This window comes from Malaya genurostris, chromosome 1 (genome assembly GCF_030247185.1).
Source record: "Malaya genurostris strain Urasoe2022 chromosome 1, Malgen_1.1, whole genome shotgun sequence".
Taxonomy (NCBI): domain Eukaryota; kingdom Metazoa; phylum Arthropoda; class Insecta; order Diptera; family Culicidae; genus Malaya; species Malaya genurostris.
In genome coordinates this window covers 79,611,199-79,636,866 of record NC_080570.1, presented here as the reverse complement: position 1 = coordinate 79,636,866, position 25,668 = coordinate 79,611,199, and the positions used below count along the sequence as shown (strand labels likewise).

The window sequence follows — 25,668 nt, the reverse complement described above, 5'->3', positions numbered from 1 at the left end:
ACTATCAAAGCTGTCAACACTACTTACACGTTCTTTTTCTTTTTATATTATTCATTTCTTGGTAAAAGAAAACGGTCACACTTGTATAAACAAATTAGAACGATTCTAAACCGAACAGAAGTAATACGAACGCAAGTCGATCGAGTAATGTTCGAAATTTTAACAACTCGAACGAATGATATTCGAGTTCATACCCAACTCGAACGGAATGCAGAATGGAAATTGCACATTCGATCGAAATATTTCGAATCGATCGACGTACAGAATAGGGGTGAATATCAACGTTCTCGTGATCCTGCTATGAAAAACATAGTTAAGAATTTACAAAAAGAAATTAAACATAGATTTACTCTGCAACTGAAAATTTCGCTAAAGAAGTCGAACAAATTAAGCCATATTCTAAACCTTTCTGAAAACTTTCTAAGGTTCTTAAGAAACCTCAGAAACCAATTCCTGCTCTCAAGGAAGGAAATCAAATACTTCTTACAAATGGTGAAAAAGCTCAAAAACTTGCTCAGCAGTTCGAGAGTGTCCACAATTTTAATTTGAACGTTGTGAGTCCTATTGAAAATATGATCATATTTCAATTCAAGTGTTATTACAAGATGACTTTATTGAGACGAATTTTGATGAAATTAAGTCAATTATTAGGAACTTAAAAACGTGAAGGCTCCTAGGGGCTGTCCATAAAAGAATCACGCTTTGTTTTGGCAATTTTTAACTCCCCCCCCCCCCCCCCCCCTTTGTCACAGCAGCAAATACCCCCTATTTGTGTCTAAGTTTGTCTAAATCGGTTCAGCCATCTCCGAGAAAACCTAGCGAGATTATTTGACACATACACACACAGACATTGCTGAGCACGATGAACTGAGTCGAATGGTACTTGGCCCTCTGGACATTTTTTTACTAATGGGTTTTTCAAGTGTTTGCTTAACATTTCTGAAACTTCGCATAAAAAAAGACCGCATAACTCTGAAACTCGCATAAATTCGCATAAAAAAAGTCGCGTAAAAGACGCATATAAAAGACCGCATAAAAAAAGACCTCAGTGTATTACATAACGGTTTTCGATTTGATTTTTTCCATAACAACTCTTAATTTTATCTGTTCCCTTTTACTAAGGATAATTTTATTTTTGCAAAAAGGATGTGACAGAAATAAATAATGTCATTTTCAAACAATATTTCGTATATTTATGAGCTTCATTGCGAACACAGTTATTTAGTTGGAAAAATATGTTCTCGTGAGATATAAGGAATAAGTATTTTCCTAATATATAACTAATAATTTCAATGAACATTTGGCAGTATAAACAAGAAAACTGAATGCACTATTTTTTATAAATCTTGTTTTAGAATATTACCAAAACTATCAATCACAAACAATGTCAGTCCGTCCAATGGTATATCTTCTACAATCTTAAAACATACCGTATTTGTATCTTGAAATGACCAGAACATTTTTAGCATCCCATTCCCTTTATCACGTAACTCTACGAGTTTGATGAATGAATGTGTGCTAGTTATAAAACGAGTAACAAAGTTGAAACTAAGCTTAGTATCACAATTATTATCGCATGTTGTTGAGTTGGAATTGAACCATTTGTTCAAATGTAAAGTGAGAGCACAATTATCTGAGAAATACGTGACATCACTTTCCTTTTGCTGATGATATTTACGAAGAAATTCTCCTGGTCGTTTAATTGTGGTTAGTTTACTATTCATAAGTTCTCTCTTCAAACCAGTCCGACTGACAATTCGATCTGGTAATATATCCGTCATGGTTGGCAACGTAAACACCCGATTAATGAGATCTATTCCGGAGCCCATGAGTCCGTCCTTCGTATGGCCGAGATCAAATATATGACCCATTTCGTGACAAACTGATCCAATAGTTGTAGCGAAGCAGCCACCGTACCTGTGAAAATTTTTAGCAATTAATTCCAATAACTTAAAAAAACATATTAAATAATTATTTGGTTAGTGTAGATCTGTCTATACTGACATGTACTAAAAGAACGAAAGGGCACTTGATTGTTATGTCGCATCGCACAAAGTAATTGAACTCATAAGTTAAAGTCTACGGCAAACAATTCTGAATGAGCTATAACAACAATTAATGTATCATATAGTGTATAGAAAATGACGTTTCCAAATCAATTGAAGGAAGTTTCCGTTCATGATTTCAATCGTCAACGGTACAAGTATTCGGGGGCATTCATAATAAGAAAGATCTTACACGAAATATTAATTAGATCAATGGTATTGAAATTGGCGAAACAAGAATCAAAAGAAGAGTATCCTTCGACAAAAGAGTACACGTTTGCCTATTATCTTTATAGAAAGGTAATAGAATTGCTGAAAAACCGATTTTCGAACGGAGCCTCCGAGTCTGTGCTCAATTTTCTCGAAGATAGTTCAATTTTCTCGGATATGGCTTAACCGATTTCAACAAACCTAGGCTTGAATGGCGTAGACGCACGAAACACGGCAGACTACAGTGGGCTGGCCATGTATCAATAATGCCGGAAGAGAGAATTGCATGCTCAGCTGAGAACCTGGGAGATATCGTCGACTGCGGGATACTCCTCACACTCGCTGGGTGTGCGCAATCGAAGAAAAAGCGCGTGCAGCGGAAGTACAGAACGACTGGAAAACGACGGCTCGAGATCGAGTGTCCTGGCAATCTACAATTCGTTCGACCATGTTTCAAAGACGAGATGTGCACCATTAAAGCAAAGACATCATATTAACAAGAAATCCAGTTCTCACATTTCCCGAACAAATAATTGGCAACATCCTTTTTTACGAGCATGGCACCCTCAGACGAGTCCGCATCGAATCTCGTACATAGAAGTAGGGGAGAGAAATGTCAAATTCATGCGCGCCAAAATATCAGCACTGCGCACTCATACAATTGACATGTTGAATGATATGTTGAATGTGATGCCGTGCGATGGCTTTGCTGAACTGAAGATTTATTTCACTCCAAGCTGACAGGGTCTGATTAAAGTAAAGTAAGTAAGTAGACTCGTGTGAAAGTTACTATTGGACTATGGATCAAATTCGAAGACCAAATGACTATCATTTCTGGTTCCGGAGATATAATGGTATAAGTGACGTAACCGACAAAACGCGTTGATTTTTTACCGCTCAATTTTATCAAAGATGGCTGAACCGATTTCAACAAGCTTAGGTTCATTTCAAAGCAACTATTGAATTGTGGATCGAGGTCGAAAATCAAATGACTGTGATTTCTGGTTCCGGAGATATGATGGTATAAGTGACGTAACCGACTAACCGCACATTTTTCATTGCATGAAGTTCTCCATTTATCCAATATGTTGGACCGTTGGCCCGATGAATGTCCACTAAATCGTCCAACGGGAGACCGATTTGAGACTTTTGTTTGCCGATTTTGGAACATACCATACGCACATACCCACGTCATTTATTTTCGATAAAGAAACTCGACAGGTAGAGGTTCATTGTTGGGCCATTTTCAATATGAGGAATTGGAGCTCCGTTGGACTAGATTTACTGGAGATTTTGGAAGATTCTAACTATCTATTTTTAAAAATCACACTACAGAGATGTAGCATACTTGTAGTAGAATAACAAAACATTTTCTTTTTATACAAAAAATTTCACATTTTTTTGTAGTACGCTCAACATCCAAAAAGATTTGCTTCCATTGCTATATATGGAATAATATGGTTGAGGGTCGTGTTAACAAGGCCAATGTATTGATTGTGCAGCGCCCTTAGGAAATTTTCCTTTGAATTTGCTAGTATTGTAGAAAAAAATAGGAAATTGTGAAGGAAACTTTCATAGCAGCGTAGCCGCAACCTTCAGGTATAAACTTTGTTATAAAACCATAGACAGTTCCGAGCATTAGTCAGCGCAGCAATGTTGTAAAAACAAAGCTATTCTTTTCACGGACACTAGTCACTGCCTCTGGCCTAGCAACAGTGGTCTCGACTTTCGGTAGAACTTCGGGAGAAAGTCGGATGAACTTTCTACTTGAAATCACAAGCTCGGCTTGTACTAAAATCTTCGGGCTTCACCCGAAAGTAAATGTTAGGAGCTTAAAAACCCATAGTTGGGAAGAGTTAGGAGCCAGTTCAGTCTCAGAGTGCGCGGAAAATATCCGTTAGTCTCGGGCGTCGGCCCGTAGACAAGTTAGTAGCTAGCTCAGTAGCGGAGTATGATACAGTATGCATAGGAATATGTGTGCATTGTGAGGCTTGAGGTAGTTCGTCGAAATTACACAAATGGTTCGCATTATAATTTTGTATTATGGTTCAATTTCGCCCTATTGGCATTAAAAGAATCAGTGACCTCAAAGTCAAGTAAGAAATATTGTTTAAAAATGGGATATAATAGATTTCTGAAGACATTTAAAGAATTGAGTGAAAGATTGCTGTAATGAGTGAAGATTTAACAGTTTCATGTGCAGTGTTTGATATTCACATGCGAAAATAAGTATAGTTAGACACAACCATTGCTCGTGTCAGGGTAGTGTTGATAATATACGACAACAAAAGTATGTGTTGAAGAATAATTTCTTTTATTAATGTAAACAAGTAAATGTTGAGACATATATTCGACGAGATCACCATGAAGTGTTGTGAATAGATTTACAAACTCGTGGAGTATGCAATAGAACTATGAGTCAAATTAAAGAAATAGCTCAACATACTATGGTTGTACCATAATTGCACAGAATTTACGGTGAAAGGTAAGAGGTTCCAGTTCTAATGCAGAGTCGGTGTGGAATGGTGTAAACGTGTTTGTTTTTCTTACTGTAGTAGGACATACGTTCATATGTGCATACACCTAATGATATGCCGAGCTTAGTGAGACTGCGTGAAGTGTTAGCCTTATTAACAATCGTTAGTGACTTTTGTTAGATTGTGGGAAAGAACTCCTAAAACAGCCTAATCCTTCACTATTGAGAATAAGTAGCTGTCAAGTGAAAAGCACAAAAAATTGAAACTCAGAAAAGGTGAATTTCGTGATATTAAACTCAAGTACATGGATGAATCAATACAATGACATAAAAGAGAAACCGAATTGGAGAGTGTTACTCCGTATAGAACTGAAAGAAACATCCTCTTCGTTATTCCTCTCCCGCCACCGCTCGGCCGAGGGGATTGCAATTGTATTTATCCACACACTAACAAACATGGCACTATGAATTAATGCTTCTAAAACCAAATTTGCGTAGGCACTAGCTCCACCTATAATGAACTGCGTGAACTATTTACTACCCGTACACTCCTTGTGTTATGTACGTTTTCCTACTAGTTGGTTCCCCCTCGTTTGTCAACACAGATCAGCTACAATTTTTTTTGTATGAAGATGCGGCGCCCTCACCAAAGTTTTTCATTGAATTTCATTGAACTTGCAGCATTGCAAGAATAGCAACCCAGTCGTGAAGGAAAACTCGTCACCTTTCAAGTAAGCCTTCACGTCAGCGTAACCGCGACGAGTAGCAACAAAAATATCTTTTCACGGGCACTGGTCACTGCCATTGACACAGTGACAGTGGTCTCGGTTCCCGGCTCTCGGCATTTTGGTAGAAAGTCGGTTGAACTTTCTACTTAAAATCGCAAGCTCAGCTTGTACTAAAATCTTCGAGCTTCACGCGAAAGTAAATGTTAGGATCTTAAAAACCCATAGTTGAGCCATTTCTTGAAATGCCCATTCTTGAAATGTTTCATTATAACAAATTATAAAAGAAAAACCTGTTTTAATCCACCTAGAGGTTTAATGATGCCTTTCTCATATCAATCATACTATCATATATAATACTGTGGAATTCTTCAAAATAATATTCTTCGATTATGGAAAGAATAACCGAAATCGGTATGTTTGAACGGTGGCGCCATCTATGAGAAAAATTAGAACACATTTCATATTTTTACACATTTTACTCCATAACTCCGGAACCGAAAGTCGGATCCAAATAATATTCAGGAATTTTGTATGGGACCACAAGACCTTTCATTTGAATCTAAGTTTGTGAAAATCGGTTCAGCCATCTCCGAGAAAAGTTAGTGCATAAAAAAACGTTACATACACACTTACGCACACACACGGGTTTCGGGTTGAATTTCACAGTGATTGCATAACCTTTCTATACGAGAAAGGCAAAAATATGCTTTTTTGAAAATATTAGACCCTACGGGCTCTCTTGAGTAGTAAATTGTTTCCATTCTCGAAAGCAGGTTTTGAAAGTCCGTGTCCATCGTCATTCAGTAGCTGCACCAAATTTGTTTAAATTTTGCACACACGTTCTACATATAAAAAACTTTGTTACTTTGGGGAGATATTACATCTACGGCGGATTTTTTCGTAAAAAATCGTAGTTTCCACTTTTCGCCGACTTATTTCTCAATATTTTCCACGAAAAAATCACAAAATGTTGTTCGAATGATGCTTTTAACATGCAAAACATTTGAATTTATTTTGTTGACAGTAATTCTGAAAAAAAAATCGCAAAAATGATGATGATTTTCATCATTTAGACCCTACCCCTCCTTCAGTGAAGCATCACCTGTACAACCGATGCAACATTACGAGGAACATAGAGATAAACATATTTTACTTACTCTTACTTTTTCAGTCGTAGACCACGCGGGTCTCTGCTGTACACAGGAGGCGTCTCCATTCAACTCGGTTCATGGCTGTTCGCCGCCAGCCTCGGTGGCTGCGAAGGGTCCGCAGGTCGTCCTCAATTTGATCGATCCGTCTTGCCCGCTGCCCGCCTTTTCTTCTTATACCTGTCGGATCATTATCGAGAATCATTTTAACCGGGTTGGTCTCCGACATTCTAACAACATGCCCGGCCCACCGTAACCGCCCGACCTTGGCCGTTTGGACGAGAGTTGGTCCTCCCAGCAACTGGTGCAGTTCATGGTTCATTCGCCTTCTCCACGTACCGTCTTCCATCCGCACTCCGCCGAAGATGGACATGACAATGTACGACGGCGAATTTTGCTCGATCGAAGCGTCCTGCGCAGTCCAAAGTAAGCACGATTTCCTGACAATATGCGTCTCTGAATTTCTCTGCTGGTGTCATTATCGGCAGTTATCAGTGAGCCCAAGTACACGAACTCGTAGATCATTTCGATTTCATCACCACCAATCAGAACTCGTAATGGGTGGCTGACGTTATCTTCTCTCGAGCCCCTGCCTTTCATGTACTTTGTCTTTGACACATTGATGTCTAGTCCGATCCGCTTGGCCTCAGCTTTTAGTCCGATGTACGTATCTTCCATCTTCTCAAAGTTGCGTGCTATAATATCAATATCATCAGCGAAACCAAGTAGATGGAGGTACTTTCTGAAAATCGTGCCACTCGTGTCTATCCTCGCTCTTCTTATCACACCTTCCAAAACAATATTGAATAGCAGACACGAAAGGCCATCACCTTGCCTCTGCGAATTTCGAAGGGACTCGAATTTATCCCCGATACTCGGATAACGCACATCACTCGATCCATCGTAGCCTTGACCAATCGTATCAGTTTGTCCGGCGTTCATAGACAAATAAAGATTAATTTTACCTGAGTTCATTGAATTTTCCTGCAACATAGAATCAGACCTTCTAAAATTATTTTAAAAATTTTGCACTTCAATCAAATTAACAATAGCAATACTATCTAGCACGTCTATGTAATTCTTGCCCATCTCCCAAATATGGAAAATGACAATTGATGTTCAAGATCTCCTTCTCATAGTATAAATCCTCCGACTGTTCTCGTTTGTCGACCTATGAGATAAATTTTGCAATAAACACTCCTTTTTAAAGACATTTGCTATAAATTCCACCCTTTTGTTCGCCTTTGCAATGAATATCTAAGCTCGCCTCGAAAACTACAAAATACAATTTGAAAATCAGTAAAAGCATAAAAAAATTCATCTAGATTCCCCAGTGTAACAGTAATGTAATTGAGCAAACCGTGGCACCAAAAGCACCGTCGGGTTTAAAATGGGCGCGTAAAGGCTCCTATAATGTATGCCTACACATTTCACACAACCACCGTAGCTAGTGAAAAAAGTACACCGGTTTCTCACTAGAAGCGCTGTCAGCGACACCGTACAGCGGGAAATTTAGGTTTCTGGATTAAATGTAAAAGTGAACAAACTCAATACTGATGGTTATTTGTAGTGTTTTAATCTTATTTACAGAAGAATGAGGAGAGCCATCTGCAAGAAGAAAAATTCTTGCTATTTCGATAAGAAATGTGCATGTTTATAAAAGAAATTAAAAATCACGTGTCCAACATGACACAATTGTACGTAGTTTTAAGATTAGAGGTTAATTTGGACTTCAAAACATTTGTTCATGTTGGAATAAAAAAAACCTAACAAACTCCATCATCCAGGGTTGTTACAAAAAATAAATCGAAATCAAAACGCACGAAATCCGCGCTATGCCGAAAATTAAAACGCGCGAAGTTGTAAACTAAAACGTGCGATATTCGAGCGAAGCGTTTACATCACTGATTTCATGCAGGTATGTTATTACTTTCCGCAGAACTTGAAAATCCACTTCAATATAATATAAAAATCTGACTAAGTTCGTCATATAAACACAATAAATAAGTCCGCATACAACATGTCACTTTGAGAAACCCCATGAAAACAATTTGATTTCAATTCGCCATCTTTTTCGATGTCCTTAGTTAATGAATGCTTTCTGATGCACGGAAAATGTAAAATAAAATTGCCCACAATTTTGTGATTTCGAAAGAAGTTAAACAGATTTCAGCGAATACATTTTTTGTCTGAAGATCTTCTTGGCCTTTTCCTTCTCGGTATCAAGAATTTGTAGATAGACCACATCAGGTTGATCTAATTTAATCTTTATAATTTCAGTTTCAATTATGTATCACCTCCTGATTTAGCTTTTGTTTTCTGAGACAGCGCCTTCTCCTGTTGTCGAATTTTACTCTGCTTGTCTTTTTGCCTTCCTCATATAGAAAGGTTATGCAATCACTGTGAAAACCGACTTTTGAACCGAGGCCCGGAGGGCCGTGTGTCATATACCATTCGACTCAGTTCGTCGAGTATGCAAAATGTCTGTGTGTGTATGTGCGTATGTGTGTATGTAACGTTTTTTTGCACTAACTTTTCTCGGAGATGGCTGAACCGATTTTCACAAACTTAGATTCAAATGAAAGGTCTTGTGGTCCTATACAAAATTCCTGAATATTATTTGGATCCGACTTCCGGTTCCGGAATTATGGGGTAAAATGTGGAAAAAATTGTGAAAATAAGTGCACTAACTTTTCTCAGAGATGGCTGAACCGATTTTCACAAACTTAGGTTCAAATGAAAGGTCCTGTGGTCCCATTTGTAATTCCTGAATTTCATGCCGATCCGACTTCCGGATCCGGTAATATAGGGTAAAGTGTGTTAAAAATTGTATACCATCACTGAAAATGGGGAAAAACCTTTAAAAAAGTTCTAAATCGACCTCAAATCTTTTCCAATTGATAGTTTTTATCAGTAGACGGTCAAACGAACCGATTTCGGTTATTCTTTTAAGAATCGAAGAAAATTATTTTGAAGAATACCACAGTATTATATATGATGGTATGATTTATATGAGAAAGGCATCATTACACCACTAGGTGGATTAAAACAGGTTTTTTCCTCCTCATCTTCTATTCTTTAATTCTTTATTTATTTGAAGCAGAGAAAATCTCATTTGAGTTAGTTTCTGTCAAACTTGCTCTCCAGCAGACATAAAACCTCCTCATCTTTTTGCATTAACATATTACAATCATCCAAAATATACATTGCCTTAAATCTTTTTATAGTAACTAAATCTAATGAGACAATAACATGAGGAACGATTTCTTGATAACATTACGTGATAAATGAAAGCCGAAAGAATTTAAACATTTGTTAAATATGCGTCACAAGCTACCAATGGGCTCGTTATATCCGTAATTAGTTCTTAGCATAGGGAATCCGAAGAAAAAATAAGATGGAAGATTACGACGTCGAATGTTTGATAGTAACAATTGCAATAGCTCGAAGCAATCGAGTCGCGACTGCAGTAGGTCTGCCACAAAACTAGCCTTGGAAATATTGCGAAGAACAGATAAAAAATCGAGACCAATCACTTTGCAGCCAGCAAAAGTGCAATACAGAGCCTTCAAACAATGTACGTAAAAGAAATCTTTAGAAACGCGGAAAATAAATCCTTACAGCTTCGAGGCCATGTGTTCCTTAAAATTTAACTCCAGAGGAGCACCCAGGTTCTTCAAAGATGATGCGCGTTCGAGAACAGCTTGTGAAATATTATTGTCGAACATGAATACAGACTTTTTGCGACTAAAAGAGATGATGGAGAATTTAAAGGCATTTATAACCATTTTGTTTATGTTACACCAATTAGTTGAATTATATAATTGTTTTTGTAGGAACTCTGAGTCAGCTGCAGATTTGATTGTATGAAATATTTTGAAGTCATAGTCAAACGATAGTTTCATACACTTCATCGAAAAATTTTTATCGTTAAGATACAACAAAAATATAAACAATCCAAGGTGACTTCCTCGAGGAACTCCACAGGTAACAGCAAATTGTGAGGTTGTTCAGTCTCCTATTTTCAGTATGATTTCACGACCAGTTAGATATGATCGCTTGCAATTTTGTCATGTTTTCGATAGTCTTCATATTTATTACATTGGTAAAATCATGCATTCAATATAAAATAAAGCATATTTGCCCATGGCATATTTTCCAGTACCTAATGGATGTAAAATTTGATGCGTAAAAACTTGGAACCGCGCATATATTCGAAGGCTCGTCAAAAAAAAACAGCATTTTACTATACTGCTATGCTTTCTGCAATACACTAATTTATGATATGATTGCAAATCACCTTTAGACTCGAAAATTGATTCGCAACATAAAACTGACGAATCGAAACCACGTCATTTCGTCTATTCGTCCGTAAACGAGAATGGAACTTTCCGTTCGTACGAATGATGTTCGAATACACGTATCGTTTGAAGTTAAACTGCCATATATTTTAGCGTTTCGCATATGGTTAATCACAAGAATTGGACTGATTTCATCAAGGCTTAGCATTTATTTGAAGAAGTTTACTGATATTTGATTTTTTTGTGGCAAACGAGTCGCGTTCAAATTCATTCGAGTGAAAACAAGAATGGCTTATTCGTATTCGTTCGAAAGAACCCGTTCGTCGTACTGCCGATACGGACGTAAACAAGAATGAGGGTGAATGTCTAGATAATTTAATTTAGATGCGAATAGTGCATAAAAACTAATAGATGTTATCGCAATAAAAATGAAGTGAATGTTATTCGTGTGAAGGTAAGTCGAACTCTTTGCAAAGTCAAAGTCTTGGCATTATATTCCTTTTGTGGAATTTGGCCTTTCTGTTTCAACAGACTTCGCAGCCGATTCTTAGTGTACAGAATCATTGCATGGCTAGTACTATGGATCCTACTGACATTAAGAATCCTTCCAGGTCGGGGCTCGAACATACGACAACTGGCTTGTAAGGCCAGCGTCCTATGCATTGAACCGCCAACCCGGGAACTCTTTGCACGCGCCCTTTTTTTTGCTCCAGTTTCCTGGTAACGTAAAGAAAAATGATAGAGAAATAAATCAGGCTCAGAAAGGCTGCCAAACAAGCGGTAGCTCTATTGGATTTTATGTGATATAGTCAAACTTGTAACCGAAACTCCTTGGCCACTGGCCCATCGAGAGACGTTGTTCCATATGCGAGAGAAATGTAATCCGCAGAGCGAGACACGTGGTTATACTTGGGGATCGTTACGTGTTTTAACTTTTTCTTCTTCGTTTCTTTTCTTGCTCAACTCGAGATCGAAGAGCATAAAATCGATGTTTTGTCCACTGAAGAAACTATTTGCTAGAATCGCCTCCTCGTAAATTTTGATCGATACGGCCAACTCAACTAATTGCTGAAACGTTCGCCCATCTTTAATTTTTTGGGGTTGTATAGAAATCACACGAAATATAAGGGAAGGAATAATACGAAATTCACACGAAATATAAGGGAAGGAATAACACGAAATCCGCGAAAATCGCGAAATCCGCACGAACGTAACAACACTGATCATCCTACAACTTACTGGATCAGAATTTCGTAAGAGTCTCAAGATCAGATTTAAAAATTTCGTTTCTTTTTCAAGCCTTCGTTTTTTTTTCTCAGTGTGTAACATTCTGGAACATCGTGAGAGTTTTCTACGCTAAGTTTTTTACGATTTTGGGAGTGTTTTACTCAACATATTGATTCACATCAGTATTAGTCGTGTTCGGCAGTATATTTTACAATACCGGGCATTGGAGTGTACATCTAGCTTAAACTTGTTGTAACGTTATTTGCTGTTAATTCTGGTCAAGTTTGATAGTTTTCGGCACTATACCGACCGTTAGCACTAGCACCGCTTCGTACTTCAATAAGCAGTCTGTGTCATCCTGTGTTCTGCTGTCAACATTGAACAAAGCAGAGATGGAGAAAAAACAATGCGGAGAGTGTCAACACGAAATCAATGATCTTGAGCCAATACGTTGTAGAATGTGTGATACTTTTTTTCACATTAGCCAAAATTGCTGCGGATTCAATTTGCGCTCATGCAAGGATGTTTTTGCCAAAGGCAAGATAATGTTCATTTGTACATCTTCTAGGGGTGAGGTTAATGGTCGATCTATTCGTGCATACATGGCGGATCAAAACAAACGTTTGTCTGTTGAAGTACTCAGCAAAAAAGTTGATTTTATTGCAAATACTTCAACTCGGAAACCCTCTACGACTCGTGATCCCATGACACCTTTATGGCCAAATTCTAACAGGAAGCGTCGTCGTGTGGATAATGACACATCAACACCACCTGCCGATCGAGGCACTAACTCAATGGATTTTGATGAGATCTCAGTTGCTTTCGTCACACCGGCAGCACTTCCGCCTAGATTTTGGCTCTATATATTGATAAGCAATGATGATGTAAAAAAGATAGTCACCCGTTGTCTCCATTCGTCTGATCCATTTGATGTTATTCGACTTGTGCCTAAGGGTGTGGACATAGTTAATATGACCAACATTTCTTTTAAGTTTGGTCTTGATCCAGCACTCAAGCAGCAAGCTCTCGATCCTGCGTGTTGGCCAACCGGCTTGGTGTTTAGAGAGTTTGTCAACGTTTCAAAAAACGTGATGTGCTCGCTTATTTTCTCCCGAGACCAACCAGCAGTAACGACACCGGTTCTCCGGATGACAATTGTTTGAATGCAACACGTTTTTCGGTGGAAATTTCTTAACCGATTTTCACAAACTAAGAAAGAAATAAAAGATTTCAAAATTCTTTAAAAAGTCCCCGAAAAGTTTATCCAGATCCGACTTCTAGTTCCGGATTTACAGTGCGATTAGAAAAAATTTACTATTTCATGAGCATTTTTTCACAAGTGGTGGCGAAACGAGGTGCACATTTTTATAAAACTTACTGATAAATTCATCTACTTGGCAGCTAATCCGATGCGACATCGTGAATTCGATGGTGATTGAAAACTTCGAAAGGCTTGTCGAGCTTAATTCTCAGACCGGTTTTATGTCCTTGTATTTTGATTACATGGCTCAGAATATTAATCCTTCTTCATTTGTTTCCAACCGTGTTCGATTTTCGAATACTTCTGATTCTACTGTGTTTTTCGACACATCCATGAGAGAAGAGATTCGTGGAATTCCGGATCACATACGCCCTCAAGTGGCCCATAATATCTTTCATAATAAATTTAGAACAGTCAACTGTGAAAAGGTGTTTTACACTGACGGATCAAACATCGCAGGTCCACAGGCTTCGGCATCTTCAATCAGAACATCACCGCTTCGTACAAACTCAATGATCCGGCTTCAGTCTACGTCGCAGAATTAGCTACTATTCAGTACACCCTCGAGATCATTGAAACCTTGCCCAAAGACCATTACTTTATTGTCACGGACAGTCTAAGCTCAATAGAAGCTCTCCGGGCAATGAAGCCAGGAAAGTATCTCCCATATTTTCTAAGGAAAATACGGGAACACTTTAGAGCACATAAACGATAAAGAGATAGACGGTCTTATTCGATATCGTTAGTCTGGGTCCCTTCGCATTGTTCCATTCCGGGCAATGAAAAGGCAGACTCATTGGCTAAGGTGGGCGCATTAGAAGGTGATATTTATGAAAGACCAATCTACTTCAATGAATTTTTTAGTATCTCTCGTCAGAAAACTCTCGAAAGTTGGCAAACTTCATGGAGCAATGGCGAACTGGGACGATGGCTACATTCCATTATCCCTAGGCTATCGACGAAACCTTGGTTCAGGGGGATGAACGTGAGTCGCGATTTCATTCGTGTTATGTCGCGGCTCATGTCAAATCACTACACTTTCAACGCACATCTCCGGTGTGTTGGGCTCGCGGAGAGCGGTTATCAGGACATCGAACATGTCGTGTGGTCATGCGTAGAGTATCGTGACGCCAGGTCGAAGCTACTGAAATCCCTTAGGGCCCGAGGTAGACCGCCTGAGGTTCCGGTTCGGGATGTGTTGGCGAGTCGGGATAGTTTACCTTATGATCAAAAAAGAACCGGAATTTTCATTTTAAAATTCCCGCGCTTGTCCAATCGGTAAACTTTTATTTTCTCAACGTTGGCAACACTTTTATACACATTCTGTCAAATGACGCATATCGTACGATTAGTTTTTGTTTGGCGTGTATACAAAGAAGTTGAAAAATTTTCGTGTGACGATTTTTATAATGGATGAAATATTTGGAACAACGTGCGTGCATCAAGTTTTGTGTTGCAAATAGATTTAAGTGTTGCAAATGGATTTAAGTGTTCCTTCAGTGCGCTTCAAAGGTGGTCGTACAAGCTTGGATCATGATGAGATCCCTGGCCGCCCAACAACATCTGTTACTGAAGAAAACATTGAATCGGCGAAGCAAATCGTGTTGTAAAATCGTTCTGTACCGATTAGAGAGATTGCTGTGTTGTTGGGCATCTCTTATGGATCAGCCGAACACATTTTAAATGATGTTTTGGGTTTGAAACGCTAAGATAGTTCGGTTTCACATCTCAACCAAGTCAGTCGATAAAACAAAACCGCTTACGTTCGGGACAAAAGAAACCAAGTACAGCAGGCGCGTAGCCAGAGAAAATTTTCGGGGGGGGGGGGGTTTAGAACATGGTGATAAATCAACACATGTACAATTTATATCACAATGTTTCCCATGGGTTATAATTTTTTGTTTCGGGGGGGGTTTGAACCCCTAAACCCCCCCCCCCCCCCCTGTATACGCGCCTGAAGTACAGTATTGTGTAGTGAACAATCCAACGATCTCGAAATGGGTGAACCAAGCGAACAAAAGCTACCGCCGACACGAAAGAATACAATTGTTGTTGACTTCAGGCAGTGCAAAATTCGACCTTCGATACGAGAACTTGAAGGTTTGCTTAAGGAGCAAATGCATCTTGACATTAAACGTGTGCATTTACTTCAATGTAATAAGACGAATAATGTTGTTTACATCCAGTTTTATAAAGAGTTGGATGCAATTCAATTTGCAAAAGACAATAACAATGTGCACTATGTGGAGCACGAGAACATTAAGTGCAACATACCAGCACAGACTAACAGACATGACAGTATGAGTAAATTCTTATAAAAATCATTTTTCGTGATGCACTAGTTCCACCTATATTGTACTGCGCGAACTATTTACTATCGGTACACCCCTTGTGTTACGAAAAAGTTTTTTTACTAGTTGGTTTCCCCTCGTTTGTCAACACCGATCAGCTGCTTGCAGGGTTGCCTGATTTTATCGAAATATTTGATAATGAATCGTCACAATAAATTATTGGATTACGTTGATAATATATTTAACTTTTTTAGCGATGTTGGAAGGTAAACATTTATTTTTCTCAACGTTGTTCATCTAGACTATTTTTGAATGTGTTGGTAATTTTCACCCTAAATTAAGTGGCAAGTAAATATTGTAACAACACGGATTCGATTTTGTATTGCGTTGGAGGATGAGAAGTAGGCAGAACGAGGCACAATTATGTATATAGTTTTGGCAATATGTATTAAATCGGTATCCTGTATGAAATTCGCATGGACGTATACAAATCAATACATTACAGGTAATTCTGTATGAATGGCAACTCTGTTGGTAAATGAAAAAAATAAACACAGTCTAGATGACAGACAGGATGTTTTTGATAGGGTAACGTGGCGCCATCATGACACATGTGAGTACTGTCCCAAATAAAGGAATATTCGAAACGACCGTTAAAATGATTGAAGAATCTAATTTGAGTGTCCTGTCTGTTAGTCTGTGATACCAGTATATATGGGAGATAGTGCTATAGAAGTGCGTGTGCATGATCTTCCCTCAAGCGTCACCGATTCATATATTCGCAAAACTATGTCCCAATACGGAGAGATTCTCTCTATGGAAAAAGAAAAGTGGAAGAATTTTTTCCCCGGTATTCTAAATGGCGTACGTTACACTTGAAGAAGCCTATAGCTTCTTATGTGATTTTCGGTCAAGATATAAGAATTCCGTGCAAATCACTTGTTACCTATGACAATCAGATGGCCACATGTCAATATTGCCAAAAAGCTGTTCACTACAGTAAGCCATGTGATAAACTGGACAAGGAGACAACTACACCAAAGGACAACGGTGCTTCCTTCACACCAACCCCAACCAACCCCAGTACACCTGTGACAGCCACCAACAACAATGAAGCATCCCCTTCAACGAAACCATCAGTATCCCCTATAGAACAAAGTACACCAACTGCAATGAACAACTTACCCTCCAACCAACCAGCAACTGCAACTAATGTACAAGGCACATCCACAGCAACTCTCAACGAGCCCAAGAAAACGAAAATAAAACGGAAATCACACACAACACCGACGATGAAGCAATGGATGATGAAATAAGCCGCGGACGAAGTGACCCCCGATCCTCGTTGGATGAAAATGGAAACTCATCTCCCCCTATAAAAAGGGTGACAACGAGATCCAATAGCCAAAACAAATTTAAGTAACAAAAATGTAAGCCAATCGGCCACGTAAAGCTTTTACGCAAAAAGGCCAGAATAAAAATTTTATAAAAAAAACATTGATTACAAATAATTAAAAATTTAATTTTTCTGAATTGTTTGGTATCAACCAGTATCAAAGAAAAATCATGACGCGTGTTTGCCTGTTCTCGTGCCCGAGCCGACGGTTTTCAAAATTTCAAAATTTCATGACGCGAAAGTGTAACGAAATTACTCCAGATTTGATGTCAATAACTTTTTCCTTAATTGAGTATTTTCTCTAATTCTTTCACGAAACGAATGAAAAAAAAAATTAGAGGGTTGTATTCAAGACACGACCGAGCACAATAACATTAAAAATGAAACGTTTCTAGGGTCTTCATAATAAATACAAAAATAAAGATGATAATGATGATGATACACTAAACTTCACTACACTTCAAAGTTACTTGAAAGCTCAATTTTAGATATAAACAACCTAAAGATTTAAACCTGAACAAATGAAACTATTTTATTTTATGATGATAATTTTCGAGAAACGTACAAACTTATTAATTTGATTTGATTTATATCGTTTATTTACCCCCAGTTTTAACATAATAATGGTCGTTAACAGTCCGCATAAAATATTTAGTTACTTACATTGATTTTCGCTTTGGCATATTAGGAATGTACGGAATGGATACGCAACAAAATTCCGAAATTTTGTTCATATTGTAACTTGATGTTATTAACACATGAATAAACATTGTCATAGTTACAACGCGTGTAACCATCAGACGCTTATTGTTTTGAAGCAAATAATAATTGAACTCAGACCCTGTCACTTTGGAGCGAAGTCAATCTTCAGTTCAGCAACGCCATCGCACGGCATCACATTCAACATATCATGTCAATTGTATGGGTGCGCAACCCTGCTATTTTGGCGCGCACGAATTTGACATTTTTCTCCCTTACTTCTATGTATAAGATTCGATGCGGGCTCGTCTGGGGCGACATTCTCGCAAAAAAGGATGTTGCCAATGATTTGTTCGGGAAATATAAGAGCTGGATATCTTGTTAATATGATGTCTTTGTTGAACTGAAACTGGCGGTTAACCAAATTCTACGAGGGTTCCTATTCAAACGATACATGTAAAATCGCAAATAAACTTACCTTGAGCTTATCTTTGATACTATATGATATTGCATCTAATTGTTCTGTATATGTGAGCCTGTGGAACTCATTTATACTACTAAACCGAGGATTCCGCTTTTAGATAAGTTTCAGAATTTAATTTTGAATCTTTTAAAGCGTTTAATTCCTGGTGGGACAAAACTTGTTCAGTCACATTCAATGAAAAAGATGAATACAACTTTATACTAAATCCATTTGCGCGCCACCGTTTTGTTCGTATGGTAATGGAGATTTAGGTATGCAAACCGATCCGCTGCCAAATTAAAACATTTTGAAGCTTACAATATTGAATCTTTGGAATCATTTAAATTAGGAAAATCCATTAACAAATCATCGAGGAACAAGCGCTGCACATTAGATCCAAAAATCTATCGCCGATAATTCTAAATTGGCCTGACAGTTACCAGAAAACCAAAATAAAATACTCAATTCAAACCAATTTATCAATGGTATGCAATTGAAATATTCAAATGACGTTATCTCATAAGTTTAAGTTAAATGTTTCCAAATCGATTGGTTGTCGAATTATATAAATCCATCAACAAATGACTGAGTTATAAGCGTTAGAAATTATGACAGAAAAATGTTACGCGATTAGTTTTGCATGTTTTAAATTGACACCCAGCCTCGGGAAGCGAAGTGTAAGGCATTTTTAATGGCAAAATCGATCAAAAATTTGCTAAATACATATTTCAAAAGAATCGGAAACCACGCTGATTCGGTTTTTCAATAGCTAGATGATACATAAGATACTCAAGCGAACACGGTGTTGCACAGACAACAGGAAATTTCACCAACACATAATGCAAAAGCGACAATCCAGCAAGTGAACAATCCAGTCATCAGCTCACTGGACAAGCTACTTGTTTCATTCACAGTCAAACATCAACTAGGCAAAGAAATATTATGCAGCCTATATTTATAGATTTCTCTTCATACTACGCATAACGATACGGTGTTTTTTATGCATGACGCAAAGCCTCCTATGCCGAACAAGAAGTTGACGTCATTTTGTACAACAGGGATTGGTGGATGAAAACATAGGTCGATTCCAACCATTTTTTCAATAGTATGCTATTGAAATACTGAAAAGACGTCGTCATACATGTTTAAGTTAAAAGTTTCCGAATCGATTGGTTGTTAAATTATAACAATCCATCAACAAATGACCGAGTTATTAACGTTCAAAATTATGACACAAAAAGGTTACGCAACTATTTTTGAAACTTTTAATTGACACCCGGCCCCATATAGTGAAAAGTAAGGCATTTTTAATGCCAAAAAGTAAGATTGTTGTTAATACCAAGTTTATTACGAAAACATTGTTTAAATAGTGAAAAAATAGATCCAAACACGAAATATTAAAATTAGCTGAATCTACAAATAGACCCTGTTGCGCGTTTGCTAGCTTCAGTCTATGATAATTCATTAAACAGCAGCCTATGAGACTATAGGAACTTTTGTTTGAGCCTGTTTGTGGAAATCGATCAAATCATTTCTGAGAAAATTGAGTGAGTCTCGTTTTAAACTTTTCGACCACTATTTACGGTACTTATGGAACCGGGAACTTGGAACCAGTATAGCCGAAATCGGTTCGTTTAGTAAGTAACTAATATAGCCTACAAATTGAATACGTTTTAAGCCAAATCTAGAAAAAATTTACCATATTTTGCATCGTCGCTGACAGTGTGAAATTCAATAGCAACCTGTGGAACTACGAATTTTTTTATTTTATGAGTGACATTCGCCCTTATTCTGAATAACGACGTATTGATTTTTCGATCGAATGTGGTTCGATCGAATCATAGCTACCTTTGATTTTGCTAGCGTTATTGAGAATACAATTGAAATACGATCGAAAAAACGATACGTCGTTATTCAGAATAAGGGTGGTTATTCGACACACGCTCACACACATACACCCACAGACACATACATTTCTCAACACGATGAACCGTGTCGAATGATATAAAACACTTAGCCTTCTGGGCCAATTTTTCGAGTGATTGCATGAACTTTCTATATGAGAAAGGCAAACAGTGTACTTTTATAGAAAAGCACCGTTATCATGATCTTGTAATAACACTAACAAGTAGGTACATATTGAAAAAAAGAATTAGAAATTTATATTTTTTCACCTGAAAAATATAAATTTTAATGTGGCAACCCTGCACGCTACACGAAATTGAAGAAAAAAACACGCTGCGAACGGAGTAAAGCCGCACGTACCGACGCATACCAGTTTTGCATCGTCAATTTCAAAAACGATTTGAATGTTTTGACACTCATCGCCCTATAATTTCGGAACCGGAAGTCGGTTCAGGATTAAATTGCACAGCATATTTAAAGACAATAAGAGCTTCAATTTGAATCATGATTCGTGAAAATCGTCTTAACCGTTGCTGAGAAATCAAAGTGAGTTCCGTTTTTAGAGATTTTCTTCATTATTACCGGTGATTTCGAAAGCGGAATCCGGGGACTAATGGTCCCGAAGTAGTTTTATTTATCCACTAACTAACAAGATCTCCCAAGTAGATGAGAATGTACACCTCGTTTTACCATCGCTTGTGAAAAAATACTCATGAAATTGTAAATTTCACTAATCGCACTGTAATACCGGAACCGGAAGTCGGATCCAAATGAAACTCAGGAACTTTATACGGGACCTTAAGACCTTCATTCGAATGCGTTTTAATCGAATGCAAATAAAACCAACATTCAGTTGCTTTGAGCTCAAGAAAAATGCACGAGCAGTGTTTAAAATGGCAGAAAAATCCACAATATGGCACCTTTAGAGACTGTAAATGAACCCCAAAAAAATATTATGACAGTTTCATATCGGAAAACTTTCATGAAGTAACTTTACAAATGCTTTATTTTCAAAGCCTAATATGGGCGGAGCTTTAAGCAGTTTTTTTTTGAAAATATTAAAGAAATGTAGCCAATCGTTTAGTTTTATCTGTGTAAAAGATTGGAGAAAGCTTGAACATGTCTCAATACATGCAGGCAACATACGACGTGGCAAAGGCCAAGAAGAAGCACGATAACGAAAGTTCGCATAATTCGTCGAAGCCTGCCATGTCATTTGCGAAGCGCGTTAAGCGTCACAGAGAGAATAAAATACAAACGCAATCTTTTGAAACCAAATCGTCCTTTTCAATATTACAATTTTTAAACGGTCAAACGGTACCAAATGAATTGCTATGTATACACATCTCGAATGCAGTCCTACGTCGCGGTTATGTCTCCGGGATTACCTACTCCAAGTTTTTATGTTGTGACATTTCATTTCTGCATTAGATTTTCAGTCATAATTTTGAAAGCTTATAACTCAGCGATCTGTAGAAGGATTTATATAATCTAACTATGAACAAGTTAAAAAAATTTCTGGTTGAACATGTATTGCAACAACATTGAAGTGTTCCAATAGTACACTGATTTGACACATGTCAGCATCAACCATTTTTGGGAAGATAACAAAATGTGTACTGCTGCACAACTGTATCGGTGATAAAAATGAACATTCCACTTTTCCCATTATTTGCTGTGAAACGGTTCTCGAAGCAAAACATACGGAAGAGAAACACCGAAGACCTCACGCTTGGAATGAAACGAGCAGCAGAATTGTGTCGAAGAACTTTCGCAGCAAGAGACACATCAAAACCACACCAAAGGCCTGTCAACCCTGTTGAAATGTAGCGAACAGCAGAATGGTGAGAAGGAACTTCACTGGGAGATTTTTTTTCAACAGCGATTTGCGTTTCCAGTTGTCAGTCGTCATGGGAGCGCTTTGTTTGAAAACACCGCTGCCTAATTAATACCGTTTTCGTTTATTGATCAGAGCAGCTGACCCAGAGTCGCCAAAACAACTTTTGATGAGTTTGTTTTAGCAACCTGGGGTCGCTCTAGATCGGACTTCAATCGCGTAGTTTCGCTCTGAAAATTTTCTCGGGTCGCACCACGCATCCATGCGAGTTTGTTTATTTTTTTCTTTTTTATATGAGTTGTCCGAGTCGGAAAACATTGTGAGTTTCAAATGCTTCAAATCGAACGTTTAATTTTATTTTAAATTCAATTGGAAATCACTATTAATTTCGAGTCAAACTGCAGACGAGTGTACCAATGGTAAGAGAAGTCTTGGCATTTCATTCCTTTGGTGGAATTTGGCCTTTCTGTTTCAACAGACTTCGCAGCCGATTCTTAGTGTACAGAATCATTGCATGGCTAGTACTATGGATCCTACTGACACTAAGAATCCTTCCAGGTCGGGGCTCGAACATAAGACAACTGACTTGTAAGACGAGCATCCTATGCATTGAACCGCCAACCCGGGACAACCCGGTGTACCAATTGTACATGATGTCTATTAGACTGCTCATCAAGGTGGACGCGGAGTGCTACATGCGGAGGAACAGAAACACCCGTAGGACTTCCATATGCGAGAGGCAACGGAAATGGGACAGCTCAACTAAGGGCAGGTGGACACATCGGATCATTCCATGAGTCTCTGGATGGATCGACAAATCCCACGGCGAAGTGAACTTCGGCCTGACGCAGTTCCTCACAGGCCACGGTTGTTTCAGGTGGTACCTTCACATGTTCGGCCACGCGGCATCTCCTGCTTACCCTGGCTGTCCAAATGAGCTAGAAATGGCAGGACACATCCTGTTTACTTGCCCCCGCTTTGCGACACAAATGGGTGGTCTACTGGAGGTATGAGGCAGAGAAACTACAACAGAGAACCTAGTCCAGAGGATGTGTCACAGAGAAGAGAACTGGAACGCAGTGTCGACCGTGACGTCCCAGATCGCGGGCATCTTGCAGCGGAATCGGAGAGCAGAACAACAAGCAGCGTGACCTCCGGCCGTTAAACTAAAAGGGATCAGCGAATAAATGTCGGCTCGGGAGTTTTTCCTTCGTCGGGGATTAGAAGAGTAGATTGTTTCGTCGGGGATTAGACGAGTAGATTGCGACGTAGCCCCGGAATCATTGGACCGACACAGACATCTTGCCGATCTATCCGTTCACGGGTATCGGATGCGATGGTTACGGGAGAACTTCCTCCGCCGGGGAACTCTCCGTCTGTGTAGGTTAGATTCTTCGTTGGAGACTAGTAGAGTAGTAGCCACAGCACCAAAGTCGAGTCATCGGAGCGCCAGTAAACTGTAAGCCATGCTCCAACCGGAATCACAGGACCGACCTCATCACTCATTCAAGTCCCGTGTGACGTAACACGAGATTCGGTGTCGAGAGGAAGTTTTTTGTCGGGAAGCTCTCCGTCGGCGTAGTCTAGATCCTTCAACGGAGATTAGACGAATAGATTGCGACGTAGCTCTGGTTTGGATCGCCGGAGAGCCAGTGAAGCGGAAGTCATCCTCCAACCGGAATCACTGGACCAACCCAGACATTCTGCCGATCGAACCGTTTACGGGTTTCGGTAGCGTCGGCCCTGGGAAAATATTCATCGTCGGAGAATTACCCCCCCCCCCCCTCCCTCCCTTGAAGCGGAGAAAGTAACACAAAGTCTGCAGACGTCCAGACGTGCCGGGAAGGGAGCTTTGAGCAACGATAGCCTTTCACGCCGAAGTAATACCTAACGGTAGCTCCGAGGAGGAAGGGTTGAAGATCTAAGGTGTTATAGTGGGTAGTTTCAATTATTTTTTGCGACTGACTGTAGCTCTGTTGACGCCCCGTAGAAAACTTTACAGTTGGCCGACGAAATTGGGCTCTTGAAAATCGATGGATTAGTTTACGACTGAGTTGAGTAACACATTCGAATGTGTTTCGTAGGCATATTAATCGGCCGATTTAATACAAAGTATTTTTAAACTCCCGACTAGTACACCTATTAAGTCGTACCACCTTGACCGATTTGTACAAGATTAAGTCTGTTTATTAAACCATCGGTCGCATCGGTCAATGTTAATGTTAAACTCCCATAAGAGTCTGTGCAGCAATCGATCAATTAATCGTTTGTTCCGTCTGCCGATTGTACCAACCAGACCCTACTAAGTCGGTAGAATAATCGGAAAGATTTTCTACGGGGCGTTGAGAGTTAGATTGATATTGATTTCAAGATGAAATAAAAATAAATAAAAAATTTCGGAACACTGTACCTGTACTTAGGGGTATGCTAGTATAAAAATGTAAACCGTGAAACTTACGTATACCGATAGTTGCTATCGTCCATAAAAAGCTCACGATTGACTAACTTGGTATTCAGGAAAGCTGGTATAATATCAATCAATTTTCTTGGCCACGTATATAAACAACCTGTACCAAACAACGCAAATCCACCACCGCCAAGAGCAGCGTGTCCCGTCGTTCGACGTTTTATTGTTTCATAAGAGAAATCTTTGCCTGATATACCCTCGTAATAGGTACTACTAATAAATCCTACAAATTTTTGCTTTTCAGGAAGGAATAACTCAGATCCTAGAATTTCATTTGCAAAATATGTCCATAACTCTTGGTCAGTCATATTTTTTGAATCTGTCAGTGGCAAGGAGCTGTAAAACGGATAGCATTTGCAACCAATTGTAAAAGTTTTCCTTCCGAAACCCTTTTCGGAAAGTTTCTCAGCATATAGGCATTGCACTAATTCTACGCCTAAAGTGATCTTTTCACATGCATTTTCGATTCCATTATCTTCCGTATCGGATTGGTAGTGTCCATTATGTCCTTTACATATTATATACAAAGGTGTAACCGTGTAATTATGGTTTGTTTCTTCGTAGAATAAACACAATTCAAGTTCGTGGTTACAGTAAATGAGAGTCAGATTGTTTTCACCAGATTTAAGTTTCAAAAGAAGTTTGAATTGCCCTCGTTTTTCATTAATAAATTTCACAGTACTAGATGCAGGATAATCACTATTGTTGATTTTTACTTTCAGTATGCTTTGATCGCAGCGGTTCACTATAACACCCTTCACTAATATAAGCGAATGTGTAAATTTATCGTTATCGGCCACATTTATTAATTGAATAGTGTGTTCCTTACTGCACATTTTAAATGAGTTCGGGTAATTTAAGACTATTTAATTTAAGAGTTCCAACACAGTTCATTTGAATCTAAGACTTCTTTTTCGTCTCTGTCAGCAGCGTTGCCATTATTCCAGATTAGAACAACTTTTACTTGCTTATGTAAAATTTCAACCAATCACTAGCTGGTCCGAAATTGGTACTAAAAGTGGATTAACAATTGTCAGGTCCTGTCCTACACGCAGAGAAAAATATTGTAAAAGTAACTAAATTTTGGTTTCTTGCAACGATTTATTTTATTGAAATAGTGACAAAAGAAAATTTGGTTTTATATAGCAAATATTATTGCTTGAAACAACAAAACTAGGTATTAGATTTGTCTCAGTGAATTAGTTTATTTCAAT

The 25,668-nt window shown here is 38.5% G+C and overlaps 2 protein-coding genes across 2 annotated transcripts in view; both read right to left on the bottom strand.

Moving 5' to 3' along the window:
* The window catches only part of LOC131440588 (glycolipid transfer protein), a 44,070-nt gene extending 18,702 nt beyond the window's left edge, over nt 1-25,368 (bottom strand). Inside the window, exon 1 of the mRNA XM_058611998.1 lies at nt 25,284-25,368. The gene's annotated coding sequence lies outside the window, so the exon portion shown is untranslated. The remainder of the gene's footprint in view (nt 1-25,283) is intronic.
* On the bottom strand, nt 775-25,290 carry LOC131440580 (uncharacterized). The gene is made up of 2 exons (XM_058611979.1): nt 24,446-25,290; nt 775-1,917 (listed from the first exon to the last, which is right to left on the bottom strand). Exons 1-2 carry the CDS (start codon nt 25,288-25,290, stop codon nt 1,338-1,340), a joined length of 1,425 nt encoding a protein of 474 aa, XP_058467962.1. The 3' UTR covers nt 775-1,337.
* Nucleotides 25,369-25,668: the final 300 nt, after the last annotated feature.